Here is a 24907-nt window from a genome sequence, read left to right on the forward strand (position 1 = left end):
ATAATATTATAAGAATGTATTTTACCACTATACAAGTAGGTATGCAATATTTAATATAAGATCTCTTACATAATAATCATATATTTTGTGTCCATTTTAACTGGTATATTGAGTACAGAGGTATTATTGTTATTTTGTTTCACAGGAAATATATTTATTTATTTTTTTTTTTGTGTAATAACATGAAAATAAAAATAAAAATAAAATTTTACTAACTTATTTTTATTGCAATCGTTAAAACAATTTTTATTCACCAATCCTTTAATATGCACACACACAAACAATAATAATATAAAAATGTATGTATATGCTCAATATACAAAATATAAGGAAAAGCTGGAACAAAAAAATAATAGTTACGAGTTTCTGTTGAGTTTTCGTGAAAAAATAACGGGACACGTAAAATGACAAGCATTTATAATTTTTTTACTGAACACTGAAAATAACTGGGAATTGTAAATAAATTGTTGTGAGTAAATAAATTGTATTAAGTATTATATATAGACCGTGTTTATAAAGAAAATGTGTAAATTTTCCAATTGTTCGAGTTTTCTTAATAATGAGTAAAACTTAAAGGGTTCTTTGTTTTTATTCGCACTTATTATGGAAATCATTTTAAAATTTTTCCAAATTGTCATGTTAAAGCTTATAAAGAATCAATGAACAATATTGTACAAATTTTATTACCATAAAAGAAAGAAAGGAAGAAATCTAACCAATTCGAATGAAATAACAAATAATGGTGTCATTAATGTAATGATGATTATGAAGGCTTGTTATGACTTCCTTTTTGATTGGAAAGGAACTTCGATATGTCAATTATATAACAAATATTTTTAAAATTGAAAAAAAAAATGTACCAGGAAATAAACTTTAATCGGTGTTCAAGGTATATTGTTTGGAAATTAAGGAAATATTGTAAAAGGAGTTAACAGTAAATAAAATTACAATAAAATAATGTAGGAAGAAAAAACCACACAGTTAAATTATATTCGTATATTAACTGAAGAACAATATCTCCCGAATTTTCTTTGTTATTATTATTCGATTTAATGATATTTCCTTGATGATTAAAATTCTTAATAAATAAGATATTTTATGATTGTTCATAACTACTTAATTATTTCCTTTTACAAAATTATATGAATATGGTTTTATTCCTTTTCCTTTAGGATAATTATTTTAACAGTGCTTTTGTTTAAAATTACCCCAAAATATTATTAAATTTATATAACAATGTTAATTAAACCCAAATTTATTTTCAATACCTTATTGTATTAGAAGCTGCTCCATGTAATGAAAATATGTTTTTCATATAGATTTTCACGGTAGATTTTAGAAATCATAGCAGTATTTTAAAATATAATAATTTAGAAAACATAATAATTTTAACAATAGCATTAAAATTATTAATTAAAAATCATATTACAGCCAGTATAAAATTAATCTGGTATGGTGTGAAATTCTTAAGGCGATTGTATTAATATCCAAATTCGTTGGTATTGCTAATAAAAATTTTAAATTGAAATTTAACATGGAAAATTACTTGATATAATTGGAAAATTATTTATTTTATTAAAATTTTAAATAAGAAAATATTATAGAAAATATTAGCTTCAATTCGAATTTCAATAAGCGCAATTTATATCGTGCGATATTATTGTATGCCATGGTTTCTTATGAGTTTCGTAAGTGAGTTTCGTACGAGAAACATTTGCTTAATTTAGAGCTGTAGCTTTGAATTTTTAGAATATTAAATTACTATGACAAATTTTTAAAATTATTGTAAATTATTGCTAATACGAATTCCTAATTCGATATAAAAATGGAAAAATGAGAGGTTACTTGCCCTATTACAAAAAATCATGAAGACAAAGTATCAGACATTCAATAAGTTCTCCAAGTTTGCCACCATCTTAGACTAGATTATGATCATTTTAGTTTGGAGTAATTTTTCTGCTCTATTTCAATTCTGATTAGATTACAATTCTAAATTAAAATACAGTATTTTCGAACATGTTTTACTGTTTTCTGCTGAAGTCAGTGTTGTAGCACTCATTACCATCCAATTAAATCTAAAATTTCGTGTGAAATTGAATTAAAATCACATTACAAGTATAGAAATGTTAAATAATTGTAACATTTTAAAAATTTACCTCAATTGTACCATAAATTATAATATCAGACCAATTTTGTTTGACCCAAAATAAATTTTTTTATATGCCCTTATCATTTTAACTCATTTAATTTTTGACATTATCCTCATGGGATTCTATAATAATATATCGGTTTCAATTTACATAAAAAAATATTATATCATCATAAAAATAGGTAAAGTCGTATACCCTTTATGTAATTTTATGAATAGGTATACCTTAATTCACATATAACATTATTAAAATTATTAAATTTGGACATCAAATATCCAGACAACAAACACCATATAATATATAAACCCTTACATATACTACAATTTATTTAAAAAGTCTTCACATTAAATCACTAATAATATTTTGTTATCCTTTTCAAGAGTTTTATTTTTATATTGTTTTTGTTTCGCATTCTTAAAGCCTTTAATTAGGAAGGACGGACTTCACCAGAAATTTTTTTGTTCTATATAATTATATGCTGCTGTCTGATCATCTATTAGAAGTTATAAAAATTTATGTTTAGTACTACAAGTATAACATTTTGTTTTTAATAAAAATATTTTGTATAAACACAAGCACGTAATATTAAAGAACCTTACAAGAATCATCAGAAATTTAATATACTAAACTTTTATACTTACATAATACATATATAGAATTTAAAAACCAATAGTATATGACTATTATTGTTATTAAGTGTATAATATGTCGAAAAGGATAACACGATGATGAACTTCAGAGAAAAATGCTTTTTTTTTTTTTTTGAGAACTTTCAGTGTTATATAATAATAATTCTAGTATAATACTTTTTTTATTGATTTTCCTTATGATGATGATGATGATGATGATGATGATGATGATTGTGATGAGTGTTGTTGGGTTATTGTTTTCTATCTCTTTCTATTTCAAACGCACTAGTCTCCTATTATCTAATATTCTTTTTTTCTTTATTATTATTTTTGTTATTATTATTATTACTCGTATATGTTAGAGAATATTATTTTTCTCTTTTCTTTTTTTCTCATATTTTTTCCTGTTTTCAATGCTTTCAATAATGTTCTCATTTTGTTCAAAGAATTATTCAATATCCATGATGGCTCAGCTGGGGAATTATTTTTTCTAATAAAAAGTGAACGTGATCTGTTTGACCAAAATATTGTATTGACGTGAACTTCATATATAAAATGTATATAGATGTGAGTATGTCATAGTTTGTGTGGGTGTTGGATGGGAGAACATAATATTTGTTTGTTCTCACATAAATGTACTAAATTTTTTGTTATTTTGTGTTTTTTTTTTTTTTTTGGTTTTTGTTCTCTTATATGATAAGCCCTACTGACATTCATCAGAAAAACAGATTTACGTATTATAAACATTTTATATGTGAAGAGAAAGTTGGAACCTGTTGTTTTTTCGGTTTTCTACTTACTTTTGTTTTCTAGTTTGTTTTTCTTTTTTTTTATTTAAGTACATGTGTATTAAAAGTGAAGTGAAATAAATAATGTCTCTAGAAAGAGATGGGTAAGATGTTAGAGAGTTTAAGTAAAAATTGACTAATTCGTAGTCTAGTATTTACGTCCGATATTCTATAAAAGAAAAACCTCTGACTTGATTTCAAATATTTATAGTTTCATATGAAGGGCACTAAAATGCATGAATAGAACTTTTCTATTTTCAAAATAATCGCCTAGAGAATAAAAATTTACGATCTCTTAATTCAATTGTTAACAGCATTTCTATGGGAAAAAAATATATTGTCAAGCAAACTATTAATTGACTGTCACTATTAATTGGTTAGATCTCGAATATTTAAAGTCAAATACTCTTTAGAGCTACTCGAAAGTAGAACTCGTCACTGCTTTGTTAAATATAAATTAGATCTTAGTAATTTCATTGATTAAGTCCGCAAATGTCATTAACAATTTAATAAAAAACTCTGATGAAAGAACATGAATATCGCCCTAATTTAGAACAGAAGTGATTTAAAACAAACTTCAAAGTCATCTGCGGGGACAATTTCTCAAATATGAATATTCAATTTTCTGAATTAAAATATTTAGTAGCTGTAGCACAACGGTGACCAGTACTAATATACGAACATCATCCCTCAATAAATTATATTATATATTCTTTTCTATATGTTTTATATTTAAAAATATATGTATATGTATGTATACTATGTATACATGCACATGATATGTTTTAGAATATTAAAATATTACATGCTCTGTTGTTGACATAATTTAAAATTGGCTGTTTTGTGTCATATTATAATTGAAAATGATTATATAACAAAAATATACAGAAATTATTGAATTTAGAAAAAAAAAAAGTATAAACGACAAGTCTGATATAAAAACTGGAACATTATCTAATTTTACATACAAACATTTAACAAGCACCTATACATACATGTGAATCTGTAAACTACATGTTTGCTTATAGAAATTTTTAGATCAAAAATTCAATAAAAATAATATTGATACTTTGATATTATTCATAAAAGGTGTTTGATATGGTCATAAGATATGGGTGAGATAAAATGATTTGATCACTTCATGAAAATATGATAATGTTTGTTTTATAAGAGTGTGAGCACACACTGTTGGATGAGATGAAACAGTTCTTTTGCTACTACAAAATGCTTTCAAATAGTATTTTTTTTTCGGTTGAATAAAAATAATAAGATATTTTGTATGCAGACATTGTATTTTTTGTTGTTCCAAAAGTTCCAAAAAAAAAAAAACAAAGCAATGGAAAATCGAGTTGAATAAAAAAATTTTTTTTTTTCTTATTTTTTACTTTTACTCTCAATTTTTGTTTTTAAGTGAATTTCAATAATATTTTTTGTATAGACTTTAATTTTGTATAGAAATTGTTGCTCCTTCTTAAAACTTTCAACAACTTTAATATCAAAATATGATTTATTTTAAGGATTAAAAATAAAAAAAGTAGAACCTCTGTAAATCGACCACTCAATTTACAGGCAAGAAAACAAAACCGAACAAAAACGAAGATGGCAATTTCTTTTAATTGTTTAAGTACAGTGTTTTCCTTAATAATAATATGTAAATGGCAAAACATAGCGATCAACTTAAGGAATATAGAGGTGGTCTCTTTAAAGAGGTATTTTTTTGTGTAATAAACGAACTTAATGCATAAGGCCGGTGAAACACTGGTCGAGTTATGAAATTAGTCTCGTTAAAGTAGGGAAAAACATATAGAGGTTTTACTGTACCATTTAATTGCCTTTAAGATATTTTGAACTCAAGTGAAAATTTTCCACCATAAATTAAATATGAAATATGGAATACACGAAAATTATTGAAAAATTTTAATACTGCAATTTAGAAAAAATTATTTTGAAACGAAGGTCTCATAAAATTTTCAAAATTTGAATTTATAAAAAATTAAAGAAATGAACCAAATTATTTTTTTCTTAAACAGTTGAAGAAAATCAAATTATTGGCAAGAAAAACGACGAATAAATTTCATATATTGTGGTCTTATATTCTTAAATCATGGAACCCTATCATTTTTCAACAAAAATTACAAAAATTTTCCATGCTTCAATGTTACTTGTTTTGTATCATTTCATAACTTTTCATTTCGTTTGTCTATTTTGTTAACAAATTGTTAACAAAGCCATTACCTTACATTTTATGGGTAAATTTCTATACAACATACACAACTCAATTTTCTTTAGATACACTCAATATCCCTCAAATATTGTTCATACTTCAGAAAATTTCGTACTAAATAAAATCTTTTAAAATAAAAATATAATGCTGTTGCCAAAAAATCAATTTACTAAATGCAAATATTCTTTATGGAAAATATAATTATTTGATTTTTAAGAATTTTAATTTAGTTCCTAATAATTAAAAATATTAAATTTCCTTTTTCCTCAATTTTCGAAATATTCCAACCAAAATATTATTTAATATTTCAGCTACTTAACATTAATGTATTTGTTAGTAACCTATAAAACCATAAGCCAGCAATATTTCAAGTTTTGAAGAAGGTCAGTTAGTGTAGTATGTTTTCAATTGAAAATATTGAATCGATTTTCCGTCTAAACCAGGGATGGGGAACCTTTTCTCTATATAAGGCCAAATTTTAGTCAATGCAAAGTCAATCAGGCCGCAAAGTTTAAAAAAAGTCCAAAGGTTATAAATTTTTGCTTTGTGTAGGTTGATGAAAACAAAATTATGTCAGAATATAAAAAATAACATAAAACAGTTTATTTCATAAATAAAAATAGATAAGTAAGTATGTACATTATTAATAAAATAATATGGTTCATTATTTCAATGACTTTTCTGTGATTGTTTGTTGCTCGATAACAATTTTATATTTGGTTCCAGCCTCGTTTGGCAGCAAAATTTTAACTTTTAAGAAATATAAGAAATAAATTTTTTTAAGGACAAAGGCCACTAAAAAACAGTTAAAAGGCCGCATGCGGCCTTAAGGCCGCAGGTTCCCCATGCCTGGTCTAAACTATTGTAGAAATAATGAATTCTGTTTAAAATACATAATTTTTCCGTAAATTTTCTTGTTTTGGTAGAGAATTTTCCTGAATATCTACTTTACGAAAATTTCCTTTAATTTAATTAAAAATAAAACAAGAAGAAAATATTTTCCATATTTTCTTAAAAATTGTATAATAACTGACTTCGGGCAACAAGAATAATAAAAGAAAATTATATTAAATTTTAAATTCAATTATTTTTTTTTTTTTTTTCGTTTTTCCATTTTCCTCAAAACAATGATAATTTCATTAAATTCATAAGTACTACTATGGAAAATTATATTAAATTTCAACTAACTGAATTCGATATGGTCTGGTATACATTTCTCTTTCGTTTAAAAATAATTGACTTTTATTTAAACAATAAACTCTAAATTCAAATTATGTTTCATTTCTAATTTAGGCAATTATTGTATTTTTACAATTGGAGAAAAAAATAATGTAAATATCACCAAAATGAGATAAAAAACAAAAATATATTTTTATACCAAATAAATTCGAAAATCGTCTATAAATTTTCCTTCAAAGTTGGCAATTAAATATTGTTCGCCTTGTCCAATTCCAATATTTTCTGCTAAATTCTTAATAAAATTGACTTTAAAACTATAAGAATTGAAACGTGTGCCATGAATACTGCACCGACACAATGAAAATGCGCTGACAAATTTTTCGAAATTTTATATGAAAAATTTGAAAACTTATTTTAAATACTAATTTTAAATACAAATTACTATACTATTGTTTATTAAAAAATCTAGCTGGAAAATCTCTACAATGTCAAAATAGAAATTTGAACAAAGTTGACAGTTTTTCAAAACAAATTTTTGCTCCATCTTGGGTTGGAAATTATCCTTTTTAACTCTTGTTTAAGTTAAAATAAAATTTGAAGTATTTCTCTCCTAAACAGTCATCTAGACGGCCTAATTGTCCTGCCGAAGGCACGTCAATCTCCACATGGCTTTGAAATTTTCATAAAATTTTCTAAGATTAAATCTAGAATTTAAATTTTGGAAATTTTAAATATACACAAAATTTTAAACTCTATAAAAATTATTTTTATTAAAATTATAAAATAAGCAAAATTTTCATTATGACCAATTAATATTGTGTTAATCTAATTTACCCAAGGAAATTCTTTTAATATTATTATTTTTTAAATAGCTGTATACACACATAATATTTACATATATTTCATATTATTATTTCTGAATATGATTTTTATATTTTCATTTGAATGTGTGACCCAATTAACACTTTATTAAAATTTATTTATTTTTTCCGCTAAAAATTCCAGTACAAATATGTTATTATTATTTGTGAATTTGTGTACATGGAAAACAACAAAATATCATTTGGCACAAATTTAGTTTGTTTAATTTTAAATACACAACCCATAATACATGGAAATATTAATGGAATAATATTCTTCGAATTTAATACAATAATGTTAATATTTGATGAAAAACGCTTCAAGTTATAATCATAACTAGATAACTAATAAAAATATTTAGTTAGTAAGTCTATACACTTAACATAATTGTAACCCCAATTATTATTGTACTTAATTGAATAAATTCATAGAAAAATTTAATTTAGATTTATTTGATTATTAATATTTCGGCATTTAAACTGAAAATTAAAATATTTATGATGATTGTTTATTAAGAAAAATCCAATTCAAAATAATATATGAAAAAAATTTATTTAATTTTCATTATTATTATTTTGTTTGTTAATATTTCCCAAAGATTTATTAAATTTAATTGATATTATTAATGTTATATTTTAGTAGTACAAGATAGTACAAAACTTATATTGGTCCGATTGCTGCTCTACTAATAATTTTAATGAAAACGAATGATGTTGAAAATTTTAAATAATTATGATGGTAATGGAGAAATTAATTATAAAAAATTAAAAATATTAAAAATTTTGTATAACAGAAACCAAAATTTTTTTATTATAAAAATTTAATTGACACCATCACCTGCTTTCAAAAAATAATATTTGAATACAATCATCACACTGCTTATTTCATATGGCATTTTATTGAAACAACAATAATATTGGGACTTATTAAATAGAATTGCTTTCTTACATAGACTAATGAATATTATATTGCAAATGCTTATTTCGGAAATTGAAAAACAACTTTATTTGTTTAAACAGGCTTTCTATATTGAGAAATAATTTCTATATTGAAATTGTGTTTTTTACCATAAATATTTATTTATTAAGAATGCAATAATCATTTTAAACTAATATTGTCTATTATTATTTGCTAACTAATTACGTATTTATTGTATTTCTTCATTAACCATGTGAAATAATACGAAAGGCTTATTTCTTGATAGGAAATAATGTGCAGCTACTGAAAATATGAAAATGAAAATATTTCTGTTATTTTATAAGATTCCGTAGCTTTTAGCATATATTCAAAGCTCATATAATTATCAATGTATTCTCTTCAATACTAAATTTCTATCACAACAATTTTCACTCAGGAAATTACTATTTTTCCAATCATTATAAAATTTAACAAAATTCGTCCTTGCAAAAGCCTTATGTTACACTATATTTTATAGGTTGAAATTCTTAATAAAAAAAAAGGCATACATTCTCTGCTCACTCCTTCAAATTAATCAAGAATATCAACAGGACACAAAATTACAATATAATATTCATGATATCCTTTTTAAAATTAAGTCAAATTTTGTTAATAAATTTCAGAATTAATGAAGTTTCAAGAAGTTTATTATTTACTAAACAATATAACAAGAAAATTATTTTGGATACGACATTTAATTTTTAGAAGAAAAAAAATCCTTATTATTATTTTGATTTCTTGTGTCCTCAAATAATATAGAATATTAAAAATATTAGTAAGGAAATTGCAAAAACAAAAACAGAAAAACACTCAAAAATAAAGGATTGAATTATATTAAAAAAGATTATGATTAAATTATATCAAATATATCAAAAAAACAAGAAAATTGTATAATAAACACGAAATAATGTAAAATATTTTTGATCCTTTTAAGATAACATAGGTCAATCGTATTGATACTGTTACAATAATATAAAAGGTCGGTCATTACTCTATTTTCTCATAGTTTCATACCCGAATTTTTATTTTGATTATTTTTGTTTTTTTCATTTTCTACATTCATCTCGTTTAAAAGAAGAAAAATGAAACATTTCGTATCCTTTTTTTTTATATTATAAAGAAATGAATGTTATAGTCCTTTTCTTTTTTTGTTTCGTTTTTCCTCTAAAATGAATTTTTTACTATATTATATACGCAATCTGGTCCCTTAGTGCTTGTTAAAATTTTTGGTTTTTTTCTTTCTTTCTTATTCTTTTTTTGATTTCTTTTTATTATTACTATGGTATATTTGGGAACTAAAATATACTTAAGGTTCTAATCATAGAAATTTTAATATTATGTATTTGTTATATAAAATACTTGTATATAATAATATCATTTACATATAAGTAGCCATTTTTCTCATATACTACGATTCTATTGAATTCTTTTATACGCTTATTATAATATGAAATTTCATTATTATATTTAAATACATAAATACGTAATATACGACAATGTGTAATGTCTAGCGTACGGGTTTATAGCATAAAATCTCAATGATCCTTGTATATAATTATAAAATATTATGTAAAATTCTCAAAATAAAGATATGACTAGGCGATTCTTTTCTTTTTTATTTTAGTTTTTTTTTTGGGGTTTCTAGTTTTAAATTTTCATTTTCATATAATTTATTTATTTTTTTTTCACATATTGTTATTGTCTACTTATGAAAATTATATAAAACATGTAAAATCCTTAGAGTATTAAAATTTTTCTATATAAATATAATTTTGTATTGAGTGTATATGGGAGATGAAAAACCCTTCACGGAAATGTAATTTATTATTTTTTTTTTTGATTGGAAACTAAAAATCAAAGAAAAAAATTGAAATTTTAAGTACAACATTAAATTTTTCATCTAGCTCGTTCATATATTTATAAAGGAATTGTGAGTGAAATTTGAAAAAAAAAAAATTAATAATAATATGAGAAAAGGAGATTTTCTATGGTAACATTTTGAGTGTATCCCAAAATCATTCAATTCTCTTTATCTATATACTAAAATGTACTTATATTGAAAATTATTAGTATGCCTACATTCTATAATGTAGATCTTAAATAAATAAAAGCTCGTCGTTTAACTGCTTCTTTCTTTTTGGGAAGAAAAAAAATTTTTTTTCTCTGTAATATTAAGAAAGCATAAACTCGGATCGAATCAGAGGTCAAACCTGTTAAAAAAGCACATTTCTCTTACATGTTTAAAATTCAAAACAAGCATATTTTATGGAAAATTTCCGCGAATTTAACAAATTATTAAATTCATACTCCAGTACTATTCTGTAGTTGCATACTTCTAGGGAGAAAAGTATAAACAATTATTATTTACTATAGTCATAGAATTAAATTGCAAATTAATTAAATTTAAGAATTTTCTTATGTAATTTAAAAAGGATAATATGAAAATTTAGTAGACTTTATAGTCCTCAAAAATATTTGAGATAAAAAGAGATAGATTTTGCTTGTTTTTTCCAAAACGAAACCTTCAAAAAAAGGTGCTGATAGGCACAGATTTTACTTTCTGTTGCGAAGTAATTTTTTATTGATTAAATTTCAGTCGTCCACCCCTTAAGGATAATTAAAATTTTGTAGATTAGGCGAATAAACAGACGAACGAACAAAATAAAAATGTGAAGCACTATTTTTCGAAATTTTTTAAAATTTACTCCCAAATGAAGTATCAATACATTTTACTGTTACATTATTGCTACAATTATCTTTTATATACACACACACATATATTTATATTAATATTCTTTTTATAATAATATGTGAAGTAAATATTTGACCGGATAATATGAATTCTTTTTCGTATTATTTTCATATTTTTTTTAAGTATATGTAAGTAATAAATAACCATTTCCTTTTAGTATTGAATACAAGAAGAAAAAAAATTGAAAAAAGAAAATTAAGTAAGAAGAAAAACAAGGAAAAGTTAAGGCTCTTTCTTTTATTTAAAGTTTATGAAGGCGGGTTTTATACTGTATAGAAGACTTCAAAAAGCAGAACAAAAAAAAAAGGATACTACTAAATACAAATAGAGTAAATAAAGTTTCAAAAAGCATTTATAATTTTATTTCAATTAAATAAAAGAAAATATGAGCAATATTAAATACATAAATTGCGCTCTAAGACATACTCAAGCATAATATATAAATAAAGTAAATGTACTCAAATCAATTATCCCAATTAGTTAATTTATAAAGATCTTCGAATTAATATTTAAAAGCGACGGATCAATAAAACTATAAGATAATTTTAATTAACATAACAGTTGGGAGAAATTTTCGATTAAATTTATGTGTACTTATGAAGAATAGTAAGGACGCCGAATTAATTTTCAGCCCATTTTCGATTAAAAAATTAATAAAAATTACGGGATTGAATAGAATACTTATTTTATTGAAAATTGTAACCTAATGTGCAAAATAATTCCGGGAAATTTGAAGATATTTTATGATGTGCCCATGAAATTATTATTGGTGGCTGTAGCTTTAATGTTGAAACGAATCTAGTGGGGCAAATTTTAAATAATTATTACTTTACAATATTAATTATAAATACTTAACATATTATAATCTGGGTGGGAAAATACGTCATAATTTGCTTAACTAATGTCTAATTTCAAAACTAAATGATGCTCAATTTTCCAACAACTATATGACTATAAACAATTGACGATCAAATCAAGTATTAAATTATATTTTTGCAAATCTTTTTCATTTCCTTTCTAAAATTTTGCTACCTGGGTCAATATTATATTTTCTTTAAAAGAAAAGAAAAAAAAGTAATAAAATAAAATTAAAAGAAAACTTATTGAGTTTCAAAATAGTTTTTATTGCTTTTATTAACATTTTTAATACTTTATATACTGTTGAAGTGTTTATTAAGGATGTGTCAGATGTTTGGAAATTTATATTTGTAAATTTCCCCAAAAAAAAAAACGTACCAAAAACAAACAAGTAAAAATGAGAATAAGTAAATAAAAATATGCAATGCATAATGTATAAATAGTAAAAACAGCAACAAAAAAAAAAGGATAATATCACGTAAATTATGACTATAGGGTGAAAATAAAACCCAAAAAAAATTTTTTATTATATTCGAAAAAATTTTTCAATTTTCTTTTATTCTTTGCTGTATGTACTCGTTTTTTTTTAATGTACATGATAGCTTGCATACATGAGAGCATTGTTAATATTATACTTATGGCATAGTCTCTCTGTTTTTCATATTTAAATAATAATATTATGATAAAAATTATGAGGAGAACAAAAATCAAGGCAAAAAAAGATTTTTTTACACATTTATGAATAAATAAGGACATGCAAATGCATATTATCAGTTTACCATTTTTTATACGTGCTAAAAAAAAAAAGAACTTTAATACGATATTAATGTATAAGAAAATTTTCACTTGGATTGGAAAGTTCAATAAACTTTTGGTTTACATCCTTATAATTGATATATTTTTCTTTTTTGAATTTATTTAAAGATAATTTTTGCCAGAAAATTGATTATTTTAAATTACTTAATATATCGAAAAGCGGGAGAAAGAGAAATAGATACAAAGTGAGAGGGAGAGCGAGAGAGAGAGAGAGAGAAAGGAAGAGGAAAAAAAGTAATATTTTAAGAATATGTGAAGTGATAAAGAGAAAATAATTATTCATTGCAAAACTCAATTACCGTATTGATAATGAAAGAATGAGTAAATGGAGTAATTACTCTGTTGTATTTTATTTGTTTACTATGTAAAGAGCAATTTGATGTGGCTAGAACACAACCGGTCGTATTGTATTTTAGATATATTAAAAATAGCTCTTAATTTTTAAACTTTCGTAAAAGTTCTGTTCCTGTAATCCGATTTCAAAAAAACATGGCGTTATATTGCTCTCCGAAAGAATTACTAAGCCGAAATATTTGGTTTTTTGATATTGTCTCCATGTCGTTAATAAACATTTTATTCCAGGCGACTAATTTCACTAGGAAATTTTCTATAATTAACTCCTTGATCACTTTCATTTACTACATAATAATTTTCTTAGACGTATTTAAAATTTCAAATCAACTGAAGATATGCATAAAAGAGTACAAAAAAGAAAAACGCGAATACAAGCATCTGGTTTGTTTAAGTTTCTCAAGCATAGAAAAATTAATTCCCATATTGAAAACTCGACATGTGACACATTTAAAATACTTTCCTTATCGGATATCGTGCGGATCATAGTAGTTAATTAAATGGTCCAAGCTCATTTTACTAAAATTACATTTCAGACAATTCATTCGATAAAATTCGCTTATTTAAATACAAATTACTATAATGAATTCAAATGTAAAATGACAATAATATTAAAATAGACATTATTTTTCACTTCAATAAATTAGAATTATTCAAATTAAAATACTTAAACTAATTTCGATATATTCGTATACATATACATGATATTTTAATCATAATATCAAATGTAATTAAATATAAATAAAATTTAATTTAAACAAAATAATATGGGAGCAAATTAAAATATTCTTTAAATTGGAAAATAAATTTTTATGTATGAAAACAGAATGGTTTTAGCAATTATTCAATCACAATTTGGATTTCCTAGCAAAATTTAATTTTATTCATTGTATAACTGAATAAATATTTCTCTTACAAGCTATTGAGTTAAAAAACATCGACTACAAGAGTTAATTTAATAAAAATGATTGCTTCATGAGTGCATTACTCACATTTGATTCACGAAATTTTAAACTAATAACTAAGATAATAATACATAGTTGCATATCATGAGATACCTAATTTTAGCTAATCGAAGAAAATGCTGTCCTCAGTATTTGTATTGCTATGAATTAGATTCCAGTAAGTAGCCAGTTTCATGAAATCATGAAAAAACCACACTCCTGTAAAGCAAATACCTTCTAAATATTTAATTTTATATTATTATCAAACATGTTATATAATATGTAGGTACTTGCTTTTTACTACTTTGACTTTGATCCCGGCCCCCCCCCCTCATTTTGTTGAATTTATAAATTTTTTTTTGTTCCAACTGCAGGAAATTGTATTAGAACAAACTACAAATGAATCAAAGGACATAAAGATAGCATAATAAACCAATTTTTAAAATATACAACCATAATATGAAACAGAGGTTATCGTTCTCCTAACATAATATAATTTGGATATTTTTCCAGCAGTAATTTTGTAATTTACAACAATAATTCTAAAATTTACGAGAGTAACAATAAAATAAAAAAAAATTTAAATTTATTACAAAATCTACAAAAAAAAAATTTGAAAATAATTTTTATTATCAAAAAATTTTCAATTTACCATAAAAATTTTACATATAAAATTTATTTTCTTATTAACTCAATATATTTACTATGGTAGAAATGTAAAAAAAAAAATTATACAAATTATGCAATAAAATATTTTAACAATAACAATTTTATTCTCTATTCCAAATAATTTTACAGTAATGATTTAATATTAACCACATTATTTACCCACATTTAAAATTTTCTACCCTCATATACATTATTTACTCATTCATTTTAAATATCATATACTTACATTGGTAAATTTAGTTGTATATTATTTCTAAATTATTTTATTTTATTAAATTAAAATAATTGTAATAATGATTCATTAAAATATTATTCTAGAATTCAAATACTTTTCATGTGAATTTCAAAGCCACAATTAGTTAGACCATAGTACGATTATTTTAAAATACTAAAATATTCCATTAAAAATTGAATTTATCCTAAAAATATGCAATTTTTTCCAAAATTATTCATTAAGAAAAATTTTTTTAAAATTAAATTAGAACTCAACATTCAGACTCTAGATAAATTTTAGCAGGTCCGTCAAGCACAACGATTCATGAGAATTCAAGCTCATGGCCCCGAGAAATCTGTATCCTAAGTGGACCAATATTGTACTATAATAAAATAGAATGTCATATCTAAATATTTTTAAAATTATAACTTTTCTTATAGCTGAAGCAAAAACTATTCCTAAATGATTTTGATTAATTTTTTAATCCTACACGTATTCTTATAATTTTTTGTAAACCCATACTTTGTTTATCACAGCAAATTAACATTTTCCATGTCTTATTGAAATAAATATTGTCTACCCACATTAGCAAATGATCATATAAATACCGTGTTCTACCTATATTAAAGATGAATTACGAATTTTCATCTTCCCATTCACCTTTTTCAGTTTTGCATTTTATGAATAGCCGGTTCATATATATTATCGTATAACATTTTACAAACAAATTGAGAATTTTTAACAAAAATTTCCTCTTTTAAACAAAAATGTTAAACCATATCTTTCTCCTTTTTCCATTTACCATGTTGAAATTACCTAATAATTTATTCTCAGTTTTTTTCTTATTACTCATAATAATGTTTATGAATAATTTAGATTCGGATGAGCTCATTTACTATCATTATAATATCTTTATTCTTTAAATATTTAAACACATAATAGACGTATAAGGAGAATGATGCCTCACCCCCCAAAACTGTTTCATTTATAATATTTTTGTTAAAAGAAAATTTTTTGAATTTAAGTAATAGAAATTTTATTTTTATAATTTGCAAAACCAGTTTGAATAACGAATTGAGAGCGCTTTATCGTTTATATTTCGCTAATTTTGCCGATTACATCGTTAATATGATGGCTCAGCAGGGATCATTATAATTTTATGATGATGAATCTTTTTCTAGCATGTTATTTATAATAAAAGTTCTATGTAGAAATTAAATACTTATTATACTTGTAAGATGAAAAATCTTTTCAGAGGACTTTGAATTATATAAATCAAGAATATTAAAAGTATTTTATGTAAGAGAATCTTATTAATGTCAACAATTACTGACACAATTGTATTATCTCGGTAGTAATTGTACTCTCCCTATTTCTCTCTTATCATTCATATGTATATTAAGAAAAAATTCTTTGGAATTTACATTCTTTTACATGAATTCTTTGTTCTGAGTGGCCTGAAACCAGAATAAAATTTTCAGAGTCAATTTTTTAAAACAAGGCCTCAAAACAATAATCGCTAAAAATTTCACTAAAATTTTTCAAAGACTAAAATATTATCAAGTAGACTCGCATTACGAAATTAAAGTTATAATAATATTTATTCCAAACATGCTGACATCTTCTTCATATTTTAATGAAGCATGGACACAGAACTCCTCTAAGTTGAATAACTTTTTTCTTGACATATTCCATACAATGAGTAGTCTATATAGAGAGAGCATTTTACAATCACAATAATTTTCTGCACGAATACATTTAATGAGAAAATAATTTCAAATAATAAGAAAGACATTTCATTGCTATCATAAACATATTATAATATAAAAGAGAAACTATGAAATTGATCAGCTTAACAACTCTTTAAAATATAAAGTCAGATTTTTTAAATATCTGTAACAAAATAATTTGAAAATTCCTTTAAAATTCCTTTAAAAATCGTTAAAATGCACTATACATTCATTTAAATAGTTTTAGCTTTTCTTAACATTTTTCTATTCATTTCATATACTACATACACACATGTTATACAGCATTATACACACATATATTGCATAAATACAATTTACTTCTAGTACAATACTTTACTAGTGAGTACACATTTACTCAAATTTGCATAATAAACAAATATAACTGTACAAATACAAAGCAGCACATTTACAACAAAATATGAATTCAATATTGTATAAGATGCAACAATCTAAAACTGCAATTGCAACAAATAGATGCACATATCCATATCATTATGTAGATATATGCTGAATTGGTTGAACTATGAATATTTACGTAAAAACATTGTTAATATTGAAATTATAAGCTATGGGTATTAAAAAAATTCAAAGTGTCGTTTGGTGTAAATGAAAAATGTCAATAGTTTTTCTTATGTGCTTCTCTTTTGCATTCTTCCTCTCTATTTTGATTTCATCGTAATTTTCATTCATATGTAGTATAAATATTTGCTAAAAAAAAAAATTTCAAACATATTTTAATAGAAAATTTTACTGAAGTGTTTAAATCGCGATATGTAAAGAAAAAATTGAAAGTATAATAAATTTTAGTTTAACTTTTATTAACTGAGAGATTTTTTTTTTGCTTCATCCCATTTATACGATCAATAAAATTTTCTTTTTATGTACAATACAAATATTATGTGGAAAAACTTGTAAACAAATATTTACAAAACTTGGTAAATTTACTTTAACTTTAGTACAATCGGAAATATTATGGGGTTTAATTTGAATATTTTCTTTTTTCATTATTAATTGTTAAGTAAAAAGTAAGCAATTGAAAATGGTTTGTCATTTAAATAATTAGTATATGAAATTTATGTAAATTTTTAATATCGTATATTGTTAATGCATATTTTAAGATATAAATTGCTCTAGGGTGGTGTGTTTTTACTACCAATAAAGTTCCAATATGGTTCATATCAATTGAAATTTTAGAAAAAGAGATTAGCTACATTCGAGCCCGTAAAATATAATTAGAACACGCAAAAGAAATTATCTATAAGTAACAGTTATTTTAGTTCCAATATGCCCAGTTATTACACGATATGCCAAATGAAAATTGTTTAAAACACCGATAATTTATGAGCAAATAAAAATTTTTCAAGAAAATTAATCAAAATTTGATGTTACATTTAGAAAATTCATTGGTACACAATGGATTAGTATACAACAAATTTAAAATAAATGAACAAAACTTTAATAAATGGCTATAGATGAATCGAAGGACCTCTTTTAAAATAAAAATATATGCAATAACATGAAATTATTCTCTCTCATCACCTCGTAAGGACGATAATAATATGAAAGATTTCATTAAATTTAATTACTCATATACTAATATCCCTGTTAAAAAACCATTAAATTTTATTTACCATTAAATTTTCAATTTAAAAATCATAAAATCATATTAAAAAATCTTTGCTATATAATATTAATGTTGTAAACCATATTGAATTTTTCAATTTTCCAAATAAATTCAACTTAATATTTTTGCAATTAATCAATTAATATAAAAAATTATATAGGTACTAGTATAATAAATTTTTTATTAAATTTTATGGAAAATTTTAATTGCTAAAACATTTAAAAATATTTTATGGTATAAAATATATTAAATCTAAAAATATATAAGTATTATTCGATTCTATGGTCAAAAAATAATTATAAAAGATTTATTATTTCAATTAAATGTGAAAAAATAATATATTTATAGTTTTTTATTACATTTAATTAACTTTGTTGCATTTTAAAATTTTTGTAAAATGATAACATTAATTCAAAAATATACAATTATTTGTAATTCATTCTATTTACATGCATATACATACAAAATAAAATTGGCAATTATAAAATATGTAGTAAAAATTAAAAAAAAATTATTTTTTACAATACATTTATTACGCGCACATAGCTGAATTGATTTTATGCACCAATTCCATTTAAAATTTTCTATACCTATATCATATTTTGTATTAATATTAAATCGCAATATGAAAACCAAAAAAAAAAAACAACCCTCTGCAAAGTAAATATTATTCTATACCCATAATTTTAAAATAACAATTTTACCATAATAATTTAATTTTGCTTCAAAAAAAGTAATAATATTACTATTTCTATTTTCATTAATAATATTTTTATTACCAATCATTTTCTACCCCTTTTGAATAATTGAATACCCCCATACCCCCTCATTTCCATTTTCGTTATTAATATTAAACATAATTTTACACAAAATATTCTTTTAAGTAAATACGTAGGTACAAACATTATTATTTAGATTCACCCCATACCTTTTTATATTTCAGAAATTATATTAAAACCTAAATGAATATCTATATCTCTATCCCTTTCCAATTAAAATACCTTTTTTTTAAAAAAATGGGATACGATGGGTTATGACAAAAACTTTTGCATTAAATTATTCTTGTAAAATACAAATAAAAAATGTATGCAATATGAAATTTACCAAAACTTTCGTTCTTGTAAAAAAAAAAGGACGAGGGAGGAGGAATTAAAGGTATATAAAATTTTGATCCTAAAAACTAATAAAAAAAATAAAATACAAAATTATTTTAGTAAATAAAATACAGCTGGTGCGTACATTTACTTGAATAGATACCTACATATATACATAATATGGGTCAACAAACAAGACAGATAGTAAATATATAGAGCAAACATGGCCAAACTGCGGCTCGCGAGCCGCATGTGGCTCTTCAACCAATTTCATGCGGCTCTCGAAGAAAAAATTAACAAATATTTTTAGTGCAGCTCAAATCGAAAAAAAAATATTCCCAAAAAAAAAATTTTTTATAGAAAATTGACTGAAAGTAAAAACGCAGTACAGTATAGCTTTTCCCACACTTTGTAATTTTGTCAACGCTTACTTAACGTATAGAAAAATAATTTGTATATATTGGTAAATTCTTAAACGTCAAATTTTACAAAATCTGAATTGTCTGAGTTTCCGAATACTCTACGTTTTTATATTACAAATTATAAGCCAGATTTTCAGAAATTTGCAATACAATCCAAGCCACATGCATCAACCAGTAAAGTATAAAAATATCATATTTTTTTTCTTTAATTCTAACTCTTTTTTATTTGTAGGACTAAGACATTTTCAGCCAGATATTACATAATTTATAATTTATATCATTGCGGCTCGCAAAAAATTCAAGATTTTGAGTTTTGGCTCTTACCATGACCAAGTCTGGCCACCCCTGAATAGAGATACTCAGACATACACATATTTGCATAGAATTTATTTGGATTTTTTGAAATAAAAATAATATAAATTTTAAATGGAATTTTGTTCACCTTATTTATTAAGGTTTTGAATATTTTCTTTTTTTTGTCTAGAATAAAACTTTTAAAAAATAATAATTTTTAAAACAATATTCTTTTATGAAAAAAAATAAAATATATTTACAAAAGACTGCAGTGAAATTAAATTTAATGTGAATTTTACCAATAATAAATTGTGAATATTAAATAATTTAAATGTGAAAATGAAAAAAAACTTGAAAAAATAAGGCGCCATTTTATTTCATTTTCGTTAGACATGGGTATAATACATTAAATTTTATTATATACACTAATAATTTCTATGTAATCACTGCGTTTTAAGATTAAGTGTTGCAACGCGATAACAAAGAAAGTTTAGAATACTTGATGTTTTACATAAATTCCAGAAATTATATTTATCTACTTCCTTGAAGAATGATCAATAATAAGTTGTCCTAAATTCGATTAATTCTAAAGAGACAAATTATCTAAAACAATGTGACCTAGCATATGGTAAGATCACTAAAATCTATAAAATATTGGTATACACTAAAAATTTTGTTCAGTGTAAAAAGAATTAAGCTTAATCTACATTAATCAAGTAAATTAATCTACACTAATCTTGCCTACATTTCTTTTTCTTCTCATTGTATTAAAAATTAAATAACAAATTTGGAATATCGTGCAAATTATAATTATTTTCTATAGCAAATGTATTTGTTAAACTTGTATTACTAATAATTAAGTAACTGATAACTATTATAAAACGAATTGCTAATAAAAATAATAATTATTGCTGTAACACGAAGGGAAGACTGAAAAAAAGAATTTGCATAAATAGAGTGCAATATTGAAAGGGAAATTTAATAGAGAATTTTGCTAACATTGGAAATTAACTTGCACATACTACCACTATGGTACATTGCATTTTAACAAATGTTTGAAACTTTATATTCTATTCAATTTGGAAAAAAGCGAGAATTCATGTTGCGTCTTCCAAGCTCTCACTCTTTTATTTTAATTACTACGAGTATGCTACAAATATTGCTGCACGACATCAAAAGAGAAAACAATGATTTTTAATATTCAGACTATTAACAGACAATAAACAATGACTGCATATGCTATAAATAGCAAAACATTTGAAAATTTGCAAAATCTCTCACTTGCCGTTGTGATAATCAAACGATCTGAATCAGAGTCACCAAACGGAAAATTATAAATTTCGTTCCCGTCCATACAGTACTCAAAATTTGTATTAACACTGACTAAAATTTAAATCCACTTTTCGAAATAAAAATTTATAAATTTGAAAATTATTGTAGATAGTCGATTAAACCACTTAAAATTTTATTTTATATAAGCTATTTTAGGTAAATAACCTCTATTTATGTTAAGATCACGTTTCACTAATAATTTGAATATTGTGTGTTAATGAGTTGTGATTTTTAATGTTGTTATTATAAAATAAAAATCTCATTATTGTTGTGCATAATATTAAGTTCGTAATTTTTAATGTAAACTATGGAGGTTAATGAAAAAACAATTTAGAAAGCACTCTAATGTCGAAGAGATTTCTAATGATTTCAGTTAGACTTAATTACTATCACGTTACGTAGTCATAAATAGAATGCAAATATAATTAGATTTTTAGTTAATTAAATCGTATACTAAATCGAATATAGACTAAATATTTAATTTTTATACAAGTTAAATTTTATTCCCCCCAATAATTTGAACAGAGTCATAAAATTTCATGTAAAATGTTAATATTAGTAATAAAACTGGTATACAATCATAAAACTTAGTACATGGAAAATGGCAATTATTATTAAAAATTCTGAACAGAACACACCAACAATTAAATTCATGGTGATTAATTTATAATTTAACTTGATCCTTTTATTGTTCCCTTTTTCTTTAAATTGAAATCTATATAGAATGGAGTCAAATTCATTCATCTATTTACAAATTTCAACTTTTCCTAACCACATAATATTATTGTCATCATCACTAAATAATTACTTTAGAGAGATTTACTGCACAAGAACACATAGAAAACGTAGAAGAAAGAAAAAGAGAAAAGAAAATTTTTATTTGTAGAAACTTTATAATATCCTATTTCATATATTATATAAATAAATCCTTTTTCAATGAATCCTGTTGTATTTTTTTAATTTATTTTTTTTTTTGTTATTATTTCTTTCTTTTCTTTTTGTTAAATTGAAAAAAGCACTCTTCCAATAACATATATAATCCACAATAAAGATTGCACTGTTGAACTGCAATCATTTATGCTTGATATTTCACATTAAGAATCATGGCACCGTCATCGAATCTAAAATTAATATCCAACTATATAACTTTAATGATAAGAAGTTGTACCATTTATTAAAAATAATAAGATTTTGAAATTAAATTAACTAAAATTAAATAAGAGTATAAATTTACAAACTTTTCATTATAGAACAAAACTTAAAACTTACCTATAATATTTTGTGAAACAAATTCATAAATGAACTGTGTAAATTTCTAAAGTAAGGTTCCAGGGCTGTTCAGAGATGCAGAATTCGATTTGATGAGACATGGTTATTTTGTGGATAGTGCACCAGAAATGAGAACCTCTCGAGTCCTATTCTTTTGGGTCAGTGTTATTGAACTGGTGCATGTATGTCCTTAGGAGATTGTGCACTGTATGCAAAGTAATTGTGTGTTGGGTTCGTTGACACATTGCTGTACGGGGAAATGATAAGAATTACTATCTTGTTAGGGCTGATTATGCCAGAACTACGAGGCTTTTCTACGAGAATTTCCGATAACTTCTTGTTGGCCTAGTGCAGGCAGTCACAAGGTGTTTAATTTGCTAAAAACTTAGCAAAGTTACGCTTATTTTTAAGATATTTTCTCGAGAACATATTTAAACCTCAAGTTACGAAGTCCAACACTTATCAGAATTATAACAACTCTACTGATACGGTAGTCCGAAGCTTCTTTTGAGTTTTTGAGACAAAAGGATCAAAATTAACTCCTTTTGGCGTTTAGATTTTGATCAAGTTTTTCTAGTTCCTATAAACTTCACTTAGCATATCTCAAGGGGATCCATCTTAAAAAATAGACTTATGAACATAGAAAAAGCTCTTTTTTTCCAGTATAACGAGGTAACATACTATACGTGCTGCATGTACAAAGTTGTTACTAATCTGTTATTAAGAATTGAAAGTATAAAATCAACTCTCTTAAATGCTATCGTTAGCAAAATAATATTTTTGTAAAACGAGGTTTTCATACTTCCACCTTTTAAATGCCGATTGGAAGTAAAAAATGATGAATGAAGGAACCTTTTTTTTTTCCTTGAAATTTTTCTGCTAATATTTTTTCTTTTCTTTTCTAATTATTTTCAGATTTATTTCCAATTTTTAAAGAAAAACTTTTCAAATAAAAAATTTTACCAAAAATAATTGAATAATATTTTGATGAGATCAAAATGAGATTTTCAGTAAATAATTCAGATGCAATTTGATATTTTCTGAAAGGAATAAAAAGAAAAGGACTTTTTCCTTTTTTCTTCAAATTTGAATGTATAAAATTGAATAGTAAGTAATAAAGAAAAAAAAAATAAATTAATTTTGTATAAAATGAATGGATTAACTTCAATGAAAGCAAATTATTTTTTTTTCATTTTTAAAACTCTAAAAAAATAATTTGATTTTTATTTTTTTTAATTTTTTTTCTCTTTGGTGTTCTTTCATATGTATTTGACTTTTATTATTCAATAATTAAATTATATTTAAGAGGAAAAATTTATTTTAAAAAAATTAATCACGTGCATTCAATTAAAGTTATTATATAAATTATGAAAATCTATCAATACCATGTTATTATAATTGATTATCTTATCAAAATATAAAAGCGGAACTCTTTACCATTAAGCATAGCAAAAAATTGATGAATTGCTTTTGAACTTAATCAAATAAATTGAAAATGGTTAATTTGGTAAGCACAATAATATAATAGATCGTGTAAGTAAGCATTTCAATTATGTTAAGTCAATTAAAAACTGTAAAATATTTGTGTAAGCTGCTCTTGTGGATGAGCTCATGTCCTGCAATACAATGATATGGAAAATAATTAAAAATTAAAAAACAAATTTTTTAACAGATTCTCGACGTCTACTGCCAATTGTTTTCCAGAAACCTTTTTCGGAGTTGGGAACGT

At 23.6% G+C, this 24907-nt stretch overlaps 1 protein-coding gene across 1 annotated transcript in view; it reads left to right on the forward strand.

The window, feature by feature from the left end:
- Positions 1–4678: 4678 nt before the first annotated feature.
- LOC129605148 (uncharacterized) overlaps positions 4679–24907 on the forward strand; it is a 47954-nt gene continuing 27725 nt past the window's right edge. The window contains exon 1 of the mRNA XM_055514727.1: positions 4679–4682. Within this exon, the coding sequence (XP_055370702.1) occupies positions 4679–4682 (4 nt within the window). The remainder of the gene's footprint in view (positions 4683–24907) is intronic.

This window comes from Condylostylus longicornis, unplaced genomic scaffold (genome assembly GCF_029603195.1).
Source record: "Condylostylus longicornis isolate FDR11 unplaced genomic scaffold, ASM2960319v2 ptg000013l, whole genome shotgun sequence".
In the NCBI taxonomy this organism is placed as follows: Eukaryota; Metazoa; Arthropoda; class Insecta; order Diptera; family Dolichopodidae; genus Condylostylus; species Condylostylus longicornis.